We start from the raw sequence: 22,155 nt of genomic DNA, 5'->3' as shown, positions 1-22,155 counted from the left end.
TTTTGTTTTATTAAGACCTGTAGTTGATCGGATGAGGCCCACTCATCTTAAAGAAGGCAGTCTGCTTTTTTTATAATTACCGATGTATTATAAATGCTAATGTCATTCCAAAACACCCTCACAGAAACACCCAGAATAATATTTGACTAAGTACCTTGGCACACATGGCCCAGTCAAGATGACACATAAAATTAACCACCACACATACATTAACAGTATTCATTGGCGGTAGATACTAAGAGTCCCTCTCTATAAAATGTTTTTGGCAGATTGTACTTAGCTGTATACATAGCTTACTTTAAAACCTGGAATTTATTGATTTATGGTGGAATAGTCAGTTGGAGAAACTAGGTAATCATGTTTTTACCAGTGCAAAACTGAGGTAGCTTCCTTATGAGCAATATCGTTTCCATTTTCCTCAAAACTCTCATCTGTTTTTTTCTAAAGCCAATTTGGATGCCAGGGGCAGGGGGACAAGGGAACCTTTCGGGGAGGCAGCTGAGGGAGTCAGGCTCCTCTGGGGAGAGACCCTTTTTTCTATATGCGATGTTTGACTATAATGTTTGGTGTGAGTGAGATTTATGCTTTGGGGAGTCTGATTTGACAGTTAAACCCTTGAGTAGTAAAGGCTAAAACAGTTTGGGGTAATACAAGGAAGAAGGTGGGAAACCATGAATAGTTAAATGCCTAGATGATTCCCCAAAGCATCTGTGGAATGAAGTACAGGAAGCTGTGAGGCGGATTACTGGGGACTGGTTTTAACCGATGTAAAATGGAAACCCAGAGCAACTAATTAAATGAAGAAGACCAAACTGAAAGGAGAGTTAGTAGAAAACATTCATTTTTAGCTGTTAGTAGTAATGCTTGTTAAAACTAGGCAGTAGTATAAGAGAAAGAAGACAGACCAATTTTTCTGGTTTCTGGAATTCCTATTCATGCTTTTGAGGCCTCCTGGGAACATACCATATTCCTTTCAAATAACCCATGTAGTGTCATTGATAACCCCACAGACTATACAAGTAGCTGAGAATCAGTCTGCAGTATATAGCCAGAGAGGCTGGTCTCTTCCTCTGATTCAGTGGCTTTTTGATTACAAATATAATGTAATTCTTATCCTAATAACACGGGGAATCCCAGCCACAAAGCAGACCAACAGGAAGTGTTGAACTTCCTACCCTGAACTCACTTTAAAATTCTTTTGGCAATGTAACTGCCCCAGAGGCCGTGATACGGGATCACACTGACACTCAGTGATCATTAATTGACAATAAGTGTGGCCTGAGAGTGGCTCCTCTGCCTGTCGGCTCCTCCACTGTTCCCGCTGGCAAAGAAGTGCCGGGGCGGTGCTCCGTCTCCAGGAAAAGGAGGCAGGCCAGCAAACCGTGGAGAAAGTGAACTTGCCACAGTGCAGCTCCAGAAAGGTGTCTGGAATATACAAAGAGGTGGGAACTGAGGAGCCACCTTCTCAGTTGAGAATGAGTAAGAACTGATGAGAAAAATGTAGGAATTAGCACCAGTTAGTCACAAATGGGTTAACGCCAGGCTCAGCGATGCATCTGATGCAATAATCCTAGAGCCATTTTGATTTCATATTGCTACATATTTGATTGAACAACTTAGTTATTTAACTTAGTGACTACTAATTTTTAATTTTTAGAAAAAGTTGTCGTAATATGGGAGAAATTAAATGCCGCATTTCCCGGGGATAATCCCAATAATCTCTGTGACATGCATGTTTGAACTTTGGAGAAGCTGTAACAGGAAAGAATTGAAATGTATTAAACCTGTGCTTCGTGAAAGAACATTTCCTTCAATCAAAGAAAGCACCATATGGTGGAAGGTTGAAAATGTAAAGTCATCAGTAAAGCACTAGGACCAGCTCATTTTGTACATTTGGTTTTGGAACTTTATTATATTCATAATACATATGAATGAAATATTTAGTGTTTGGGATTAGTGTTGGTAACGATAGCCCCTCCACTTTCTCACTTGGTTAATAAAATCTGTGGCATAATTTGAAATGGGTATTTTCTATTGTAGCTAGAAGTTTATTGGACCAGAGACCTACCACTTCCCCAAAACGCCGATTTCAACTCATTTTCTACATTTCTTTACCTGTGCTTCTCATTACTGCTGCTGTTTTAACAAAGCGGGCTAAAATAAGAGAGCTCTGCTACAGAGGAGAAACTGAAAGTGAGAGGTACCTATATATATTTATATGTGTATATATATATATATATGAACATATAAAACTCATATTAAATAAGCCAAGAAACAAAGTATTCAGGCTTCATCAGGAATAATCTAAGACTCTAGGTAATGTGACATGAGGAGAGGCCCAGGGACACATTTGAGACTGGTTTGCCATCCTCCTTGTTTTTCTAGCTTCACTCATTTTACCACCAGAATCATTTTACAGGAATGTGTGGGTGCCTTGAATATTGTGGTTTGTCCAGTCTCTCAGTCCACTGACCCTGCCTAAACGGTTACCTTGCCGCAGGCTTCATGAGAATAGGCCGCACTGCATTTCAAGGGAACTTTCCGAAACTGAGTATTTCAGAGACAGAGTCTCAGATCAGTGGCAAACAATTTATTAGAGCACCTTCTTCAACTAGAGATAGTATCTGCGAACTTGCCTCCATAATATTTATCTTCCTGAGTATTGATATCGCTAATTTGGAAAATCATTTCTAAACTAGAAATTACATGTGTCAGTTCACTATGTCAGGTTAGGAGGCAGGAAGTGGCATTATGAATTGCGAAGAGAATTACATTGAGCTTCAGAAAACCTAATTTTAACTCCTAAATGTTGCATGTAAAAACTATGCTTGCTTTCTCGAACAAGTGATTTGATCTTTATGTTCTTAAAATTATTCTCCATAACTCTATAAGATGGGAGATAATACTAGCTTTCCAATGTATCATGAAGTTTTTAGGTATACCAAATTAGTAAGTGAAATCCCATGCTACTTGTAATCAGTCACACAAATACTAATGGGCCTATCATGCTTCCACTGTGCAACTCTGCTACCTGAGTTACACAAGTACTTAAATATCATTATCGAGACCCTTATTAATAATTCACTGTATTGTCCCACAGAAATATTTACCTCTAGTTTGACATTCCAAAACCTGATAGGAAGAGCACACATGAATATGTGTTATGAGAGAAAGAAATATGTACACATACATAGAAAATTTAACTGAAATTTTTGACTACTACTTAATGGTTTTGGTTTCATTTGACTTGAGGAGTTAGGGATAACGTAGAATCAGGGGACCTGACTGTACAAATGTGAGCTTACAACATAAACACTTGAGTAAATGTAAAATGATGACGAGAAGAGTTAACAAAGCAAGATGGCTGATGGCATTTGTTCTAATATTGAGACAGCATCTATTTTGTTTTTATTTTATTTTGTTGGAAGAAGATAATTCACTTAATAAATCACTCTGTTTCTTTGAAGCCCTTCTTTATTCAGATAATCATTTAAGATTTTAACAGTTCCCCACTTTAAAATAAGCTTTATCAATTTTATAGATCTGTGTCAGAAGAGAGCAGCAATTTATCCCCCAGTGTAAGGTGAGTGTGGAACAATGTGATTAATCGTTTTGCATTGTGTCTTTTGATCATGATGTTTATGAGCACTTAAGAATTGTTTGGTTCAAACCAAAGCATTTGTTCATGATATTCTTTATGATTCTCATTGTGTATTACTTTATAACCCCTAACAATCAAATTCGGTTTCGTGACATCTCACCCTCTCTTCCCTGAGCTATACTAAAAGAGTGACTTTTGTGCACCCTTGCAAATATCTATGAGGATATAAATTATAGGATTTTTCTGAGTATTGGTAAGAAGCACTTATATCTAAATGACATTTTACTGCCACATAAAAAGAGGACTGATATTATAAGGTATGCCATTTGTGCTTATAGTTATACTATTATCTCAGAAAAAAAATTACTGTTACTAAGATAGAGTTTTGCAGTATTCTTTGATTTTACTGCATTAATTCATAGGGAAGGTAAACTTGGAGATTAGACTATGAAATGATCAAACACATCATTTTATAAAATTAGATATTTCCCTTTTATTATCAGTATAGAAAACTTTCCCTTAGCAAATGATGGATTGAATATAAAAATAGAGAATATTTCAATAGCATCCAAGATTATTTTGCAAGTTCTCTCTTCATACTTGCAGTACAAAGTTGCATACTGACTGATGTTCATATAACAAATGTTGAGATACATGCCTGACGAGGGCATTTCTGATTTTAAAAGCACTATTAAGTAGGGACAATACCATCTTAATCCTATGGTCAAGGCAGACTGTTTCAGTTTCTCCAAAGATGAGGCATATCTCTCCTTTTTAGCAGGTGTTTCTTTTATCCTTTTAATCACAATGAAATGCATATTATAGGACAGAGAACAATCAAATGTATTTTTTCCATTATAATCTTTACCAAAGAGATAGAAGAACTCATTGCCCTCAGAGACGATGGATGGAAAGAAAGAATTAAGGAAAGAGCAGAAATAAATGAAAAGGAAAATACACAGAAAAATAACAAAAATAAAGAAAAAATAATCGAAGACAATAGCAATTTTATTATTATATCACAAATAATGCAAGTGATAAAAATTACCTAATGAAATTAAAAGGAGAAAGGATATAAATTATCAATATCAGGTATTAAAATTGCATGTTTTTGATATTTTGGACATTAGAAGAAAAGAGGGTACTAGTAACAACTTAAAATCAATAAATTCACATTTTTAGATGAAATACATCTATGCAGTATGGTACTGGTATAAAAACAATAAAGACCAATGGAACAGAATAGAAACCCAGAACTCAGTCCACACATATATGATTAAAAAGGTGCCCAAGAATACACAATAAAGAAAGAATAGGCTCTTTAACAAATGGTGTTGGAAAAACAGAATATATCTGTAGAAAAGAATGAAATCAGACCCTTACCTCAAACCATACACAAAACTCAACTCCAAATGGATTAAAGACTTTTATATGTGAGCCCTAGCACAGTAAAAGCCATCAAAGAAAACAGGGAAAAACTTTATGACATTGGCCTCAGATGTGATTTTTTTTGGACTCACACCAAAAGTAGAGGTAAGAAAAACAAAACATAGACAAGTGGGACTGTATCAAACTAACAAGTTGCTGCACAGCGAGGGAAACATTCAGCAGAGTGAAAGACAACCTAGAGAATTAGAGAAAACATTTGTAAACCACGTTATCAGGTAAAGGGTTAATTGTGAAAATATGGAATATCAATACCAAAAACCACGATAACCTGATTTACAAATGGGTTAGAGACTTGTTTAGACACTTCTCCCAAAAGACCGTACTGATGGCCAACAGGCATATGAAAAATATGATCAGTGTCCTAAATCATCATGGAAATGCAAGTCAAAAACACAAATGACTACCTGTTAGTATCAGAAAAACGCACACACAAAAGCCTGTTGGTGGGAATGCAAATTATTATTGCACCCACTATGCGAAACAGTTGAAGGCTCTTTTAAAACTTAAAAAATAGAACCACTGTATGAACCAGTAATTCCACTGTTGGATTTTTTTTTTTAAACATAATCGAAGTCAGGATTTCAAAGCGCTATTAGCAGTCCCGTGTTCATGGCACTACTGTTTACAATAGCTACCATGTGGATACAGACTAAATGTCCATCAGGAGATGAATGGATAAAGTAAATGGGGTGTACACATATGATGGAATGTTGTTCAGCCATAAAAAAAGAAGGAAATCCTCCATGGGAGACAACACAGATGAACCTTGAGGACATTATACGAAGTGAAATAAGCCAGTTACAGAAGGACAGATAGCTGCATCATTCCACTTACACGAGGTCGCTAAAAGAGGGAAACTCATGGGAGCAGAGAGTACAATGGCGGTTGTCTCCGGGCTGGGGGAGGGGAAGAAGTAGTGTTGCTAATCAATGAGAATAAAGTCTCAGTTATGCAAGATGAATAATTCTAGAGATCTGCTGTACAACATTGTCCCTATTTTCAACAATACTGTATTATGCACTTAAAAATTTGTTAAGAAGGGAGATCTAATATGTGTGCTTACTACAACACAATAAAATTATTAAAAATTTAAGAACTTTTGCTTCCCAAAAGACTTCCTTATAAAAGGAAAAGGGAAGTCACAATGCGGGGGAAACTTTTGTAATGAATATTTCCAATGAAGTACTCATATTTAGGACCCTACAACTCAATAACAAAAAGTGAGAGAACCGAGTAGTCAAATTATTTGAAGAGACACTACGCAAAAGATGATATTGTAGGGACTCAAAACAGGAAAAATTGCTCAACATTATTATTCATCAGAAAAAGGCAAATAAAAATAAAAATAAAAGACATTAAAATAGAAATGCAAGAAAGAATATATATTGGAACAGTATAATTTTTATTACAGTTTGGCAATTTAGCACCTTCCTAAATTATTAGGTTTCAGTCAAATTTGTAGCTTATATATTTATCTTTAAAACGATCGTATCTATCATATTTAAATTTTATATTTACTTTATAATTCAATATTTAGTTACTACACTTAGAACAAAGGAAATTTTCTGCGAATTTTGAGTCTGATTATCTAAAATATATCTCTTTTCTACTTAACTTGAAATTGACTTCTTCCTCTATTAGCTTTTAACTTTAAAGCTTATTTTTCTTCTTTTCCAGCATTAATAATCTATTTATGTATATGTATGTTTCTATATATTTTAAATAAACTCAATCAAGTTATTTTTTGGACATATGAGTACCAAAATTGAGAAAAAGATTTTGAGGTTTATATGAAAGGAAAAGAGGGGTATCCAGGTAAACTTTGGTATTAGAACTAAACTAACAATGAATTAAAGTGCAGATCATTTTATTTTCAAACTACATCTTTTTTATTGTTAATGTATTATCAAATATTTATTAAAATATCTAAGTTACCTTGGTTGATATACAAATTAAGGGTGAATTTTTCAAAATCAACACACAAGGACAATTTCCATTAATAATATAGATGCAAATCTTAAATGTTTTCTAAGTAAATATAAAAATAAGTTTTTTTTAAACTTAAAGACTCTTATGGACTTTTCATATCTTAAAATTAGTCCTATATCATTCTTCTGTGACATATGGTATTCAATTTAAAAATGAAAATTAAATTATTTTAAAAATCCATTATTATGAATATTTAGCCTACTTCCAGTTTTTCATTGTTACAGACTCCCTGTAAATAATATCCTTAAATGTATACACATTTTGGAACAATTATTCAGTTATACCCTAGGAAAGATTGATCAAAGCATAAATACATTAATACACTCATTTTTTTTGGTCTCTATTGCCAAAGTACCTGGTTGTATGATTATCACCAGTCTCCTTGTATCAAGTTGTAACTTCATCGGTTATTTATTTTTAGTGAATTGAACATGTAAGTGGTATTTTTCCTGAGAGATAGCATGTCTTAAAATTTACTCTTTTTTACTATCCTGTTGAATTTTGTTATTTTCCATTATGTCATCTAGTACTGAGCTATTTCTATACAGAGTGTGGCATGGAACTAGAAAGTGCACAATATCATCATATGGAATTAGAGGCATTTTTGAGGTTCCCTTTAGTACTAGGGATCCTTAATACATTTTTACCTTCCTCCATCTCTCACTTCACTGATTTTTTTTCCCTGCAAGTTGGGATTTTAGACCTAACATACTGTTAATAAATCCCTGTTTTTTAAACATTATCTTGGTTTCAAAGATTTTTTTTTGCTTTTGTACTTAAGTTTACAACAAAAATTCTGACTTTATTTAATGCTTAACTGGTTTCATTTTCCATAATTCTGAAGGGTAGTTTCAGATTTTAATAGCATTAAGATCCTTTCCCATCCAGAGTCCTTGGAATGACCAAATATTGCCTTGACTCTCCTTTCTTAATTCATTCAAATAATTGTATGTGTATCTGAGTGTATGAATCATTCTGCTGTTATTACGTAAGTAACAAGTAACAAGCATTCATTCAAAGAATAGAGGCATGCAAAATAGTTAAATAATCATTATCATTAATCTTAGCACAAACGATGGTCACTGTTAAAATATTTCAGTAAATAGATGTACACACATGTGTGTGTGCTTGTATATTGGTGTGCACTGGAAATGTCAAGATACTTTGCTTTATTGACCTATTTAGTTACTAAACATGGGTAAATAAACAGTATTTTAGAAAGCCACTTCTATTATAAAACTGTTTGCCATTGAGGTAACAGGATAATTTTTTTTTTCTGCATTATTTTCCATTTCCTTGACTCTTTCCTTTCAATTACCTGTGCCTTTTAAATTACTTGTGTTAGACATATGTTAGCCCAGGGGAAAAAAAGAAAAAGCAACTCTGGTTATTTTGTTTGGTTTTCTCTTACAGCAACACTTCCTAACAACCTTGGCCTGAAGAGAGGATGGTACAAAATAAGTCATCAGAAATTGGTCTAAACCAAGAAGAAAAAAACATAATTTATTCCTCACCTGTGTTGTCACTACTGAAGGTTTAAATTATGATATAATAAAGCATCTGCATCTGAATCACCTGAATTATGCCTGCTGTCTACTGTATTTTCAGTCTCAGTTTTCACCCTACCTACTCCAACTTGAATCCAGGAGAGGCTCTGAATCTGGGGAACTCAGCCTGCGATCCTCATCCCTTGAAGCCACAAGAGCCTGCTGGTTTAGCCTCATGACACAAGGATAGAGAGTAACTCTTTTCCCTTCTGCCCTGTCGGTTGACCTGAATCTCCCTCCTGTCCGACCTTCCTCCTTCCCTTCAGAGCTCCTAGCCTTCAGCTGGCCTGTGACCTGCTCCAGTGTATCAGAATACAATCCTACTCTTGTTACTGCTTCTCTTTGAATACAATACCCTTCTTTAGTGTATTGAGATACCTGTTATCAAGAGTAGACATATCATGAAGCTAAGGGAGCAAAAGCATTGGGGCCACTTGCTTGCTTAGGTTCTTTTCAAAGTCACGGACCTAATTTAATTTTGTATTCTTTCCCGAGTTCGCTTAGGGGCTAGAAAACACCAGAACTTATGGAATAGTTGCTGAGCACTGCTTACTTTCTCTACTGAAGTGGAGCAGGGCTCTGGTCCCGCAGAGCCGCTCTGGGTCGTCAGGAATGGGGAAATAAAAATAAGCCGTTCCAGATACTTTCTCCGTCTGCCAGGGAAAGGGGGTGGCGACTCTCTCTAGTGGAGAATACCCTGAGGCCCTATGCCCAATGGCTTTTAATGAAAGGGCTATCAGTGCAGGCTGGGTAGTAGGAATGTGCATGTGATCTCATTACATCAGTATGTTTATGTTTACAGAGAATAGATGATGTTTTGAAGAAAACAAATGTCAGGACCACACCGATTTACATGGGTCTGAGACGAGATGAGTAAACGTAGAGTGCCAAATGGTTTAAGGTCAGGGTCTGTGAATAATGTAAATTTCCTTCCCAGCATGAGCCGGCCATCACAGCTTTGAAGGAAAAACAAAGCATGCTTCAAGGAATTTACTTCTAGGCCTGATTTCCCCTGGGAACCACCCAATCGAGTTTAGGGTTGTCTCTAGTTATTGTTTCATGCCTGAGCCAGGTCGGGGGCAGGGGGCAGTAGAGCAGCCAAGAGATGAGGAGACTTCTTTCAGATAGAATGAAGACTCTGGCCAAATCAAAAGTCATATCTCTTGCTCTTTCTCTGTGCTGCTCAAGTCCTTCCCTGATGGCCCCTATACGACTGTGCCTGTCTTAGGTTGTCCCTGCCATTGAGAGGTCTTACCCGTCATTGACTAACCAGCCATCCTCCAGGGAAAAGCAAGGTGATGTGAGGGAGGCAGGGGCTGTGCCCTTGCCAGGGGCACAGGTTTTGTCTCCTCAATGGCCTATTCTCCCAAGACCTCCTTGCTTAGCTCCAGCCGTGGGTCTCTCCCACCTGTTGGCGAGGCTACAGTTCCTGAAACCAGATGGAAAAGTTCCCGATATTCCACCACACTGTGGACAAAATAGAAAAAACTAAGGCTATATCAACTGTGGATAGGTATAAGCCTTCCATAGTTCCCATGATGGAAGACCTTCTAAAGCATTCTTTGGCAGGGTTGCGGTCATTGATTTGGCTAATCAAAGTTCCCCTCTGCCTCCTCCCCTACAAGTCCCTGTAGAATCAATTTGTTAGTTTCCAAGTTGACTGCCAAATGAACCTTGGAGGTACACCGATGTTGGGAAAGTGTCCTTGTTTCACTAACTAGGCTAAGCCAATTCTAAAAGTTGGACACCCTGGAAGCAGGTAAGTGTGTGCAAACAGATAAGTGTAGCAGCCAGGAATGTAGCATTCAGGGAGCATGAATGATGAAGGGCCTGAGCAGCTGCTCTCTGAAATACCTCAGTTCATTTTGTTGAGGCCACACATGCCATGGTCTACTCCCAACCAATGATTGAATTTGAGAGAAATAAGGCAAGCATTCCAGGGAGACACGGGACTCCTCTGACAGCGACTCTGGCTCGAAGCCTCCCCGACAGTCTTGCTGAACCTTCTTTACATTGCATGGGCCTCCCTTAAACTGTGCGATCCTAGTATGCCTCTATCCGGTTTTCTCTCCCTCTCTCCTTCCCTTGGGCTTAGGCTTGCTTTGCTGTCTGACAGGTTTCCAGACTTTTCATCTTTCTCACCATTTTTCATACAATAGTGTTCCTTTTAGTAAAATTCCTGCACATTTAGTCCTGTCTTGACATCTGCTTCTCAGAAGATCCAAATTAAAACAAGTAATAATGAGAGCACTGGGTGTAAACTGCAAAGTAGCAAGATGTGGATTTGGCTTGGCTCACTTCATCCTGCCGCAACAAGGACAGGATCCCTGTTGGAAGAAGGGCGCAGATAGTTCCTGCCAGAGTGGCAGTACAATTCTAAACATTGGATGGCAATGAGGAAAACTGTCCCAGTCGAGGGAAACGTTGTGTCAGATGCAATAAAGCAGGCCTTGATGGTCAGAGGAGTTAGCTGGTTACTGCTAAGTTTTACTGATGACCTTGAGAGGGACAATAAGAGATTGAAGATTGATAACAAGCAGCTACTGGCTATATTTGAGAGCCAGAGGGTCTAGGCTGAATCAGGGAACAGAAATCATCCAGTGATTTAAATAAGAAAAGTTAGATGAGAAGCTTCAACAAGAGAGTAATTATAATGACATAAAGAGAGCTCTGTGGTACCCTAGGTCTGAGGATATTTCCAAAGAAGGGCACATTTGGAAGGGTGGCTGCTCTGCAAGGCTGGAGTTAAGATCGCAATGGACAAGGTGTGGTTTATGACCACTAGACTAGAACTGTTCCACAGACATGGAGGAGAAAGCAGAAACCACACCTCCAGCTTGTGTTGCTGAGAGAACCAATGTCACTTCATGTGCGAGGACTGGAGTGCAAAGTGTCCAGGTTAGGATGGGCACAGGTAAGTCACAGCTGGTATGGGGTTGCACAGAGTGTGGTGGGATGGTGCTTCAGGAGCCAAGGCCTGATGGCCCTGTCAGCAGGATCATGAGAATGTGGTCGTTGGATCCGGGCCAGGCCTGCAAGGTCTCTGGAGGTCAATGTACTCTGGCAGCATGAGCACATGGAGTACAGCACCACAGCATGTCTTTGCACCCAGCACTGGTTATTGCCAGTGCAGCAGGAATGAGCGAAGGTAAAGCAGAGCACACAATGAGGAGTCTATGTTCCCCCAATGCTGCTCTGGTGTGCTGTACTGCCAAATTGACTTAGCATCTCCCTTAGTGTAATGGAGAAAATGTCTAGAGTTCAACCCACTCTTGAAGATCAAATAGTGAATAATGAATTTGGACTTGAGAGGCAACAGTTCATAACTTGCATGTGACCAGCTAAACGTGAAGGGAAAACCCTGAGCTGGTTTGTGGATGGTTTGGGCTGGTCTTCTGGTTTTAGGTATGAGGGGTTCTGGGGTAGAGGCATGTGGATGGACACATGGGAATGGGCACAAAGTGTGAAGATTTTTGTAACACATGCTAATGCCCTCTAGAAAACATCTGCCACAGGAAAGACAGCAAACAACCACACAGACAAAATGACTTGGTCAGCTGATTTTAGTCAACAGTTATTGTTGTCTTCCCAGGAGTGTCATGATGGGCATAATAATGGCATGGTCACTGTCGCTATGTATGGGCCTAATAGCATGAACTGCCACTTACTGAAGCAGATATATTTACTTCTTCTGAATGCCAAATGCCTCACTTGTCAGAGGCAGAGACTATAATTGAGCTCCAATATAGAGCTACCCACGTGTGCACACACATACAAGTATGCATATTTTTTAAAGGAAAGTAACTGTCACTTGATGGCAGGTTGATCATATCAGAACTTCTTCCATCCTAGAAGAGCAAGAGTTTTGTTCTGATAGGGAGAGATACCTAGTCAGTTATCGCTTTGCCTTTCCCACTTGCAGAGTCATTGGCAGTACTACTATACATGGGATTACTGGTATAATCATTAATATATTGGAATACATAGACATAGCATGCCACGCTGCACAGCATCTGACCAGGGAACCCACTTCGCAGTGAAGGAGGTGTGGGAGCGAGCACATGACCATGAGGTCCACTACTGATTGTTTTTCATAATACACCACCTAGTCTGTAGAACTTCCGAGTAGCTTTTTTAATAGGTGAAATGAAGCACCAGTTTGAAGGAGGTATTTTAAAACAATGAAATGATATCTGTGATGGTACATTTGTCAATTTGATTGACCTGTATGTCCAGATAGGTGGTAAAGCATTATTTCTGGGTATGTCAGTGAGCCTATTTCCAAAAGAAGTTAGCATTTGAATTGGTGAACTGAGGACAACGAATGGCCCTTCCCAAGGTGGGCGGGCATCATCCTGATATATTGAGGACCTGAACAGAACAAAAGGTGAAAGATGATTCATTCTCTGGTTGAGCTGGGACATCCATGTTCTCTTGTCTTTGGACATTGGTGCTCCTGATCCTTGGGCTTTCAGACCCAAATCAAAGACTTACATCATCAGTACCAGATTTTCTGGCCTTCAGACTTGGGCTGATTATGCCACCAGCTTTCCTGGTTCTCTAGCTTGTAAATGGCTAATATGGGACTTCTTGGTCTCCATGGACACATGAGCAAAATTCCTAAAATAAATCTATCCATCCATCCACCCATCCATCCATCATCTACTTCCTACTGGTTTTGCTTCTCTGGGGAACCCTGACAAATACAACATCCTTAGCATGCAGTACAAGATGGAGCAAAAGTAGGTTTACAGTTGTTTGTATGGAAAATGATAGAATAAGTAATAAGTAATAACAGGAATAAATTCTGTTTCAGGTATTCACAACTGTAAACCTACTTTTGCCCCACCCTGCATATTTATTAACCCAGACATCCCCAAGGGGTCATTAACAGAAAGGACTTATGGGTCTGGGAATGTAGGGATGGGAGTAGAAGTGGCCCCACTTGTGTTGCACAGGGCCCTGCCTTCATATAGCATTTCATAAGCGATACCGTATTTTCCCACTACTTTGATCTCCACGTGTATGTGCTGTGTCCATAACAATGCTCCTATTTATCATCCATTGAAAATTGTGGGTAAATTGCTACAGTATATGTCAAAGCAGTATTCTACGCTGTGCTCCTACTGTTTATCTAAAACTAGTTTTTCCCCTTGCATGTCACACAGTTTAATGAACTGTGAATGCTTCATGAAATAGTTCAATAAATGTTATTCAGTCAGCCTGTTATGGAGTACATATATGCTAGACATTGTTGTAGGCACAGTGAAAAAGTAGACATTAAAAGAAAATAAAGATATCTCTGCCCTCTGTAGCTTACACTCAAATTTGGAAAATATTACTATGTTTACTATAGTCTATGTCCCACAGTAAACAATGCCTCTTAACATCTGGACTACTACTTTTATCACTCTGAATCTTAAATCTTTTGGCAGAATATTTCTCCCTTCTTTTCAAAAGGTAATAGATTATTAATTTAATGTTTAATTCTGTCTCTTTCAGAGTGTGATTTAATTTCTTTTTACTTTCATATTTTATTTTCTAATCACTCCTTTGCAGCAACCTTCACCCTTGCTAAGTTTCTTGCTCTCTAACTGAACCTTTCTTTGGCTTTATGAAAAAAGAGGCTGCCTCTTCTAATATCGGTATCATCTCCCCTCACTTTGCTTTCTAATTTTCCTCATGATGGCTTCTGTCCCTGCTGTTCTGACAGCTTCTAGGAAGGTCTATTTGGCAAACAGAAAAATGCAGCACACAGATCCTCCTTCGAGAAAACATTTGCGACCCAAGGAAGAGTGTGGATAACTGACAGATTCAAATTCTTAGCTGTTTTACCGTCTTCCTTAACAACTGCATGAGCAGCTGAGGGTGCATCAGTTCAATTCCTGAACAAGCCAGTAGCACAGAGTCCTAAACTTTGTTTCCTTTGTCGAACAACCTTCGCTCCGGTGCTCCCTTGTTTTGGAGCAACTTGTCTCATTTGGCAGAAACTTTGTCAGGTCTTTATTACTGTCCTAGACCCTATTTACCCAATTTTGTTTTCCTCTTTTTTCCCAGTGTTACTTTCTAAAAAAAGCAAAACAAAACATTTGGCTCTCTACCTCTTCTTCAGCATCTGATTCCTGGAGAACGCAATGGGGAGATTCATTATTGACTCATTACCACCAATACAATAATCACTTTCTTGTTTCTCATTCTACTTGACCTCTGAGATGCACTTGGAGTTTTTGAGTAATATTTCATTCTGTAATAGTATTTTATTTTCATTTTTAATCACTATTACCATCTCAATGTTTGGTCATTTTATCTTCTACCTGGATTCTTTTTTCTTAATTCCCAAAACATCCGCGTTTCCCATAATTCTGCGTCAGATCTCCTTTTTCGTTCAGTGTTTCTTCACAGACGTTCCTATCCGGTCTTGTTTTTCCTTCCTGTTCTTTAATGTGCTCCCAAATCTATATTTTTCAGCTCTGACCTGATGTATCAGACTGACATTTCCAACTACTCCTCCATAAGCCATTCCACAAGCACCTCCAATTCAACATATCTTTGAACTGAACTCGTTATTCCTCATCCCTCGTTTGCATCTGCTTCTTCTAACATCGGTGCCCTCCTCTCACGCTAGTTGCTTAGTCATCTTAACAATTGCATCAACCTCAACATCAAATAATTTAACAAACCTATTTTTCTCCCAAAATACCTCTCAGAAAACCTTTACTACTTTAATTCTGCCCCCTCCCCCGCCCCACCCCCGCACTCTCTATTCCTGAAGCTGTAGACAGCACTGGACTAAACTATGGAAAATTCTCCTTAATGACATCATTGCTTCCAGACCTCATCATTTCAATCCCTCCACCCCTAGTCTGTTACATGTTATCATTCTAACACAAAAATTTATCATTTATTGGCACTTCAAGTTTTTGTGTAATTTAAAATTATTTAAGGAAAAAGTTCTAAAATGCACTACTATCCATGCAAATCACTCATCCAAATATAGCTTGGATCAAATGTCACATCTGTTTTTTAGCTTCACTTGATATCTGTACAGCAAACAAAATGATCTCAGCTTGTTCCCAGAGAACTTTGAACATCCTTCCAAGAAGGGTTTTTCATTTCTAGCAGTGACATCTCTTGTACATATCCAGTTTTCTGTCAGTCTCTGATGTAGTATGTGGAAATAGAAAGTGTCACACATATTTTGATATTAGCTTAGTTCTAGATTTGTAGTAAGCTTGTAAAAAATAATTGTTGATGTAAACATAAAAGATTTGAATGCCTATAAGCCATGCACATTAAAAATTGAGAAGCTATAACTGATCACGAAAATAAAGTAATACATTTAGATTATAAATACTTATTTCACCTTTTGGTCACTTGACTGAACAACAGAAAATTTTAGTAGAACCATGAACAGCCTTTTAAAACTTATCATGCCTTCTGTGACATATTGTAGACTTCAAAAGTTGGTCAGGTTTAGATAACCAAAAAGGCATTTTATTTTAAGAACAGCATATTAATCCTGATATATTAAATCTTTCACTACTCATATAATCTGTCAAAAAATAAAAGTACTAATTTTATAGTATGTAAATTATTCAAATAAATGAGTATGATGCATAACATGCATCACAACAAAACTGAATAATTAGCTTGTAAATATAAGTAAAACACTGTGTACAGAATTGACTATTTGGAAGTAGAAAATTCTTGTGTTATTATTTGGTACTTGTACAATACTTTTTTGATAAATCACACTAAAATAATTTTTTTAAAAGCATGAAAAAATATGTATTTTTTTAAAAAAAAGGCTAGCCTTATCCATTTACTTGTTTCCTTTTACAAATTGGGAAAATAAAATCATTTAATTTTTTTGTGTAAATATTGCTATTAAGAAAATGCAAGCACAATTATTCCATGGAAGAACAACTTAAGAACTGTCTGGTAAAAAAGTCATTGCAAAATTTAAATTATGCAAGTCACTACCCTGCATATTAAGCCATCAAATGAAAGCTCTTTCCAAATTAATTCCATTGCCTTTCCACATGTGAACTCCACAGTGATGGGGGAAAATGTTTATATTTAACTTTTATTTAGTTTGCTTAACCACAGGAACCAAATTATCCACACAGAATAATTGAGAATATAAGGTTGTATTTACAGGATCACTTCATACTTGTAATTTTTCTCTCCCTGATACTTAAATTGCAACTCCATAATGGGGGATTAAAACAAATACCTAAATACATTTCATATTTTAGCTTTCTATTTAGTTTGTTTAACCAAAGATTTTTCTAAGAAAGAAACTTAGGAGCAATTAAACAATTGATTTATATATATATATATATTTAACAACATCTCTTTATGTTCGTGGGTGTATGTGTATTTGTTTAGCCCTACGACTTAAGTAGAAATCTGGCAGTAGATATGGTTAAAATAAACAACTGTTTGCTACTAGATATTCCGTGAATTTCTGTCTTTTTCCTTCCCTGGAATTATTCAGCCATTGTACCAAGAAGGCTACAACGTGGACTCCTAATGTTGCCAGGAGCTTCATCCTCCATGATCGGCTCCTAGAGGAGAAAGCGGCTTGATAACCTCACGTGACCCTGAAGGCCTCTGAAACGTCAGCTTCGGGGAAATAAAGCACGTGGCAGACCGCAGGCTCCTGTGTTGTCCCGCGGGTGGGAGCCGCCTGCGGTGGGCGGGGCCTCTGGCGTGGGCGGGGCGAGCAGCCTTGCCTTCCACCGGCCACTGCCCTCCCCTTTCAGACCCAGCCCAGGTCTCCCTGCCCTCGAGACAGGGCGGGTGCCCCACCAACCGTCCTCACTCACCGGCCTCGCAATGCTCCTCCTCTTGCTGGTCCTCTCATGCCTGGGCCGGCTGACCTCCGCCGGCCAGTGTAAGTGGGGGAACCTGCGCCACAGGCGGCCGCTGGGGGCAGAGTCCCCGGGCGAGGCGGGGATCGCCCTCCTTGCTCCAGAACCCGGCCGGGCGGGGATCGCCCAGGGTGCTGTCAGAGCCCGCCTCCTTTCAGGGTCCTGCTGCGCCCCAGGGTTGGAGGCCTCGGAGCAGGCCTGGGGCAGTTGTCCCTCACTTACCTGACGCTGCACTGGCAGGAGAGATCGCCCCCCTTCTGGGGCGGTGGGGTCGGAGAGAGCCTGGATGGGGTCCCGGACCAGCGCTTCTCCTCCACCTGGGTGGGGTTGAGGTCCGCGAGTCCCAAGTGTCCTGTCGCGTCGAGAGGAGCCTCTTCCTGGAATTGCACAAAGCGTGTGTGTGTGTGTGTGTGTGTGTGTGTGTGTGTACACACGTTAGGGATATTCATGCATGTTTTCCTTACTGCAGACTCTGAAACATCACATCTGCGAATTACAGTGCCACGGAAGCTTGGGACCAACACCAATGACGGCGATGCTTCAGAAACACGTGTAATTAAGAAATCACTTATTTAAAAAAAAATTGAGTGTCTTATTTTTACTGGACTACATGTCCCAAGTTAATTCATAAAATATCCCTTTGTGAAATTTTGTGTTCTAATTACTGTGTTTAGGAGGTTTTTTTGGTTTTTGTTTTTGTTTTGTTTTTCCCTGAATGAGAGCAAGTGTCTTGATTGTTTTCATTTCTCAAGTGATATAGGCTCACCGTGAAATTATATAGGTACTCAGTGATCTGAAAGGAATTCAAAGTTGGAACCTCAGTAGCAGGGTCTGAAAGGAACACGGAACTGCCAAGTGTAAAAGTATTAGACACTGAGGCAGGTTTTAGAGGCAGAATGATCCACCTGACTGTCTCACTTTTTGCACCAAACGAAGTCCAGTGACTATGTGTTTATAGAAGCTATTACATAAAAAACATAAATATCCACAGGTTAAAATATTTAAAAGAGTAAAACATATCCTGGGAAAATGTGAACAAAAAGAAAATGTGGGTATCCATAATAACAGCAGGAAAAAATGGAAAGCATTTCGTTCACTCCAACACACTTACTACACACACTCAACACACACAATATTTTGAGGGACAAGCATTATTACTTGAAACATTCAGTCCACTAGGAACATATACCAATTCTAAATTTGCATGAATTTAATAAAATGCCCTCAGTACATGTACAATAAAAACAAAAGGGAGAAATTTTCAATTCCATTCTCATAGTGAATCCACAAAATGCTTTCCTCTCTGCATACTACCATCTAGGTCCATCCACGTTGTTGTAAATGGTAAGTTTTCATTCTTTTTGTATGGCCAACTAATATCCATTGTATACACAGGGGTGGGCAAAAATAGGCATATTGACTCTATTATTAACTCAAAAGAATATTACGATAACATCGTGCACTTAGGTATAATCTTCTAAGTGCTTAAATTGCCGGTCTTCATTATTTACACATTCTTGCAGTCTACTGGCTATGTTCAAGTACATTCTGGCATGAGTTTTTTATAAACCTGCTCTTGCCCGTCCCTGTAGCACCACATCATCTTTATCCTTTCGTCTATTAATGGTAACTTAGGTTGCTTTCATATCTTGGCTCTTGTAAATAATGCTACAAAGATGAATACCACATGATTTCACTTACATGTGGAATCTGAAGAGCAAAATAAATGAAGAAACAAAACACAAACAGACTCATAGATTCAGAGAACCAACTGATGGTTGCCAGATATGAGCAGGGCTGGAGGAAGGCTGGGGAAGAAAGGTGAAGGGATTAAGTACACATTGGTGATTACAACATAGTCATGGATATGTAAAGTACAGCATAAGGAATATAGTGAGGAGTATTACCAAGTGGATACTAACCTTAACTAGGGCATCATTTCCTGTAAATGTGTAATCACTATGCTGTACACCTGAGACTAATATTGCATGTCAACTGTAATTGAAAAATAAAAATTAAAAAAACTCTCAGAGGAAAAAATGTTATTTTCAAATGTTGGTAGAAACATCATAAAGATATAAACAAAATGTGAACAACAAAAATAAACATTTTATTCAATGACTCAATATTTACAGAAGTGACCCCACAGAGTGAACGCACTTTTTCCCCCTTTCTGCTCTTTATTAGGACTCACTAAAGCCCACACATCAGGCGTTTTAATGGCAAAGCATTTGGTGCAGCAAAAGAATGAGAATTCAGACAAATATCAGGGCCCGAGAACATTAACAGTTAGGTCCCCACAAACCCAATCTCTGTTCCTCAATTGTGCTGAGTCTCTGGTTTGACATAACAAGACCTATGAGAGGAATTTTGGCCTCGATAGCATTCCTTATAAAACATTCTGTGACTGTGAGAAGCCAAGCAAGCCCAGTCAATCTAGGTAGGAGAACGCTAGGGAAGCTAACTTTGGCCGAAGGAGTTCTGAATCCTAAACGGTACATTATAAATTTCACAGCCCTTGTTTTAACTGAGTCAGAAACACTCAGCTTTTCTGTCTAATGCTGCTTAAATCAGCTCTGTCTTGACAGTAAATGATACACATGCTTCTCAAGAATGTACAGGTAATTCACCAAAATTGACAAGAACAAGTTAAAAAATTAGAAATCAAACAGGACAGAACTCATTATCTGGTAACAATTTAATTAATTTAAAATTTATCAAAAAGGCTGAAAATGTATTTGGTAATTTAAAAGTACACTTGTACATAATTCATGGGGTGAAGGAGAAAGCATAAATTAGAATGGATATTAAATAATAACTAATGGTCAAGAAGGAAAAAATTATAAACCAAAATGTGAGCTATGCTTTTAGATGGTATAAGGAATGATTTAAAATTACAAATAGTTAAATAGGCAAAAAAGTCTGAAAATTAGAGGTTGAAAATAATTATAACCTTAAAAAATTTAAAGATATAACTAAAGGTGCAGAACTAACAAAAGAGAACATTAAGCTAAAACAACCTGGATTCACAAGGTCAAAAGTTGAGTTATGAAAAAAAAAAAGATCTTTTGATGAGGTAGACTAAGGAAAATGGAAAGAAGAGGAAAAACATGTAATATTAGAAATGAGAAGTATATAAAGGAATAAAATATCAAAACTATATGCTCCTTTATTGTTACTTAAAATAGTTAAATTCATAAAAGTGTAACAAAGTGACCTAAGATGAAACAAACAGCACTAATCCTCTTTTCCTATGAAGAAACTAAAACATTTTTAAAATCATAAGATCCCCTGCCCCCTCTTAAAGTTTTTAAGAAAGTTGCTCTAAATTTGTCAGGAGATATTTTAATTTTCATTTTAGTAAAACACCCTCATTTTTTTTGTGTGTGACAGTGACGAAGGGAGGGGGAAAGAGAGGGTGAGGAACATCGATGTGAGAGAGCGACATCAGATGGTTGCCTCTCGGACTTGCCCCAACCCGGGACAGAACCCGCAAACCAGGCGTCTACCCTGACTGAGAGTTGAACTAGGACCTTTCGCTTTGCCGGCCCATGCCCCATCAACTGAGACACGCCAGTTAGGGTGAAACCTTCCTTTTCAGTGGAGCCCAACCTTTCTGGCACCAGGGACCGGTTTTGTGGAAGACAACGGTCCACGGATGGGGGAGGGGGGAGGGAGGGGACAGAGGAGGCAGAGCTCAGGTGGCAATGTTATCCAAGCTTCCCTGCCTAGCTGTTCCCCTCCTGCTGGGAGGCCCGATTCCTATCAGGCCCCAGACCGGTGCTGTCTCCGCGGGCCCGGGGTTGGGGAGCCCCGCTCTATTTCAGCAATTTTCTCTGTGGCATGACAGACACCAAAGAGACATCATATTTATATAATTGCAATATATATATATTCATGTGATGGCAAAGTAGAAAAGTAGAAAAAAGATAATAAACTTCGAGTTTCTTCAAGGATATTCAGCATTTATAAATGTAATCATTTTAAAATAAAACTTGATTATGATACTTAATAAACCCAGTGATGAATGCTCTTAATTTGAAATAGATTTAGACCCCTTGATTTTCTGTCATGCATTCTGCAGGTAAAGAAAAGTTGCAATGTACTTCTATATGTACATATAATTTTGAGACGTGTGATACAACCTGTTTATGAAAAAGTACATTGAAAAAATTGTGGCTTTTGACTTTTAAACATTTTAAATTTCTACTAATGACTTGGTCTTTGAATACTTTGCTGTAGGTCATTTATGCTATCAAAATTGACAGAAAAACATACACTCTTCACCTTGAAAAACAGTAAGTAGCCATTTTTTATATGGTTTTTAATTTCTTAAATTTGTACAGTTGCTACCCTATATTGAGACTAAACAAAAGAATGACTATTACGTTTATTTAACATGTTATATACTCTTCATGATTCATGTCAGACTGGAATTTGTCTTCATCTTGAGAAATCTAATTTTTAAGCCAAGTTTTAGTTTAGTAATGTAAATATGAAGATCTGTTAGATAGATACAAATTACTCTGTGTAACTCCTTAAATGTAACCACAATTGCAACAATGAAGGGAATAATTTTATTTGTCAGTGTTTAGCTTTGTCTTCACATTAGTTCGCGTACTTATGTGATTTTAAGCGTATTACTTGATATTCTACAATAATATTCTCTCATTGTGCTATGGCAGTATTTTTA

General features: G+C 38.1%; 2 protein-coding genes across 2 annotated transcripts in view; both read left to right on the top strand.

Annotated features, from left to right (window-relative positions):
- The window catches only part of LOC129064649 (disintegrin and metalloproteinase domain-containing protein 5-like), a 100,721-nt gene extending 83,544 nt beyond the window's left edge, over window positions 1-17,177 (top strand). Inside the window, exons 16-18 of the mRNA XM_054565769.1 lie at window positions 2,041-2,200; window positions 3,542-3,583; window positions 17,087-17,177. Coding sequence (XP_054421744.1) covers window positions 2,041-2,200; window positions 3,542-3,583; window positions 17,087-17,177 — 293 coding nt within the window. The remainder of the gene's footprint in view (window positions 1-2,040; window positions 2,201-3,541; window positions 3,584-17,086) is intronic.
- Window positions 17,178-17,427: 250 nt separating this feature from the next.
- Window positions 17,428-22,155, top strand: part of LOC129064648 (A disintegrin and metallopeptidase domain 3-like) — a 65,200-nt gene continuing 60,472 nt past the window's right edge. Inside the window, exons 1-3 of the mRNA XM_054565768.1 lie at window positions 17,428-17,485; window positions 17,932-18,014; window positions 21,705-21,760. Coding sequence (XP_054421743.1) covers window positions 17,428-17,485; window positions 17,932-18,014; window positions 21,705-21,760 — 197 coding nt within the window. The remainder of the gene's footprint in view (window positions 17,486-17,931; window positions 18,015-21,704; window positions 21,761-22,155) is intronic.

This window comes from Pteronotus mesoamericanus, unplaced genomic scaffold (genome assembly GCF_021234165.1).
Source record: "Pteronotus mesoamericanus isolate MK-2021 breed Mesoamerican mustached bat unplaced genomic scaffold, CSHL_Meso_final contig_169, whole genome shotgun sequence".
In the NCBI taxonomy this organism is placed as follows: domain Eukaryota; kingdom Metazoa; phylum Chordata; class Mammalia; order Chiroptera; family Mormoopidae; genus Pteronotus; species Pteronotus mesoamericanus.
This window is presented reverse-complemented; position numbering and strand designations above follow the sequence as displayed.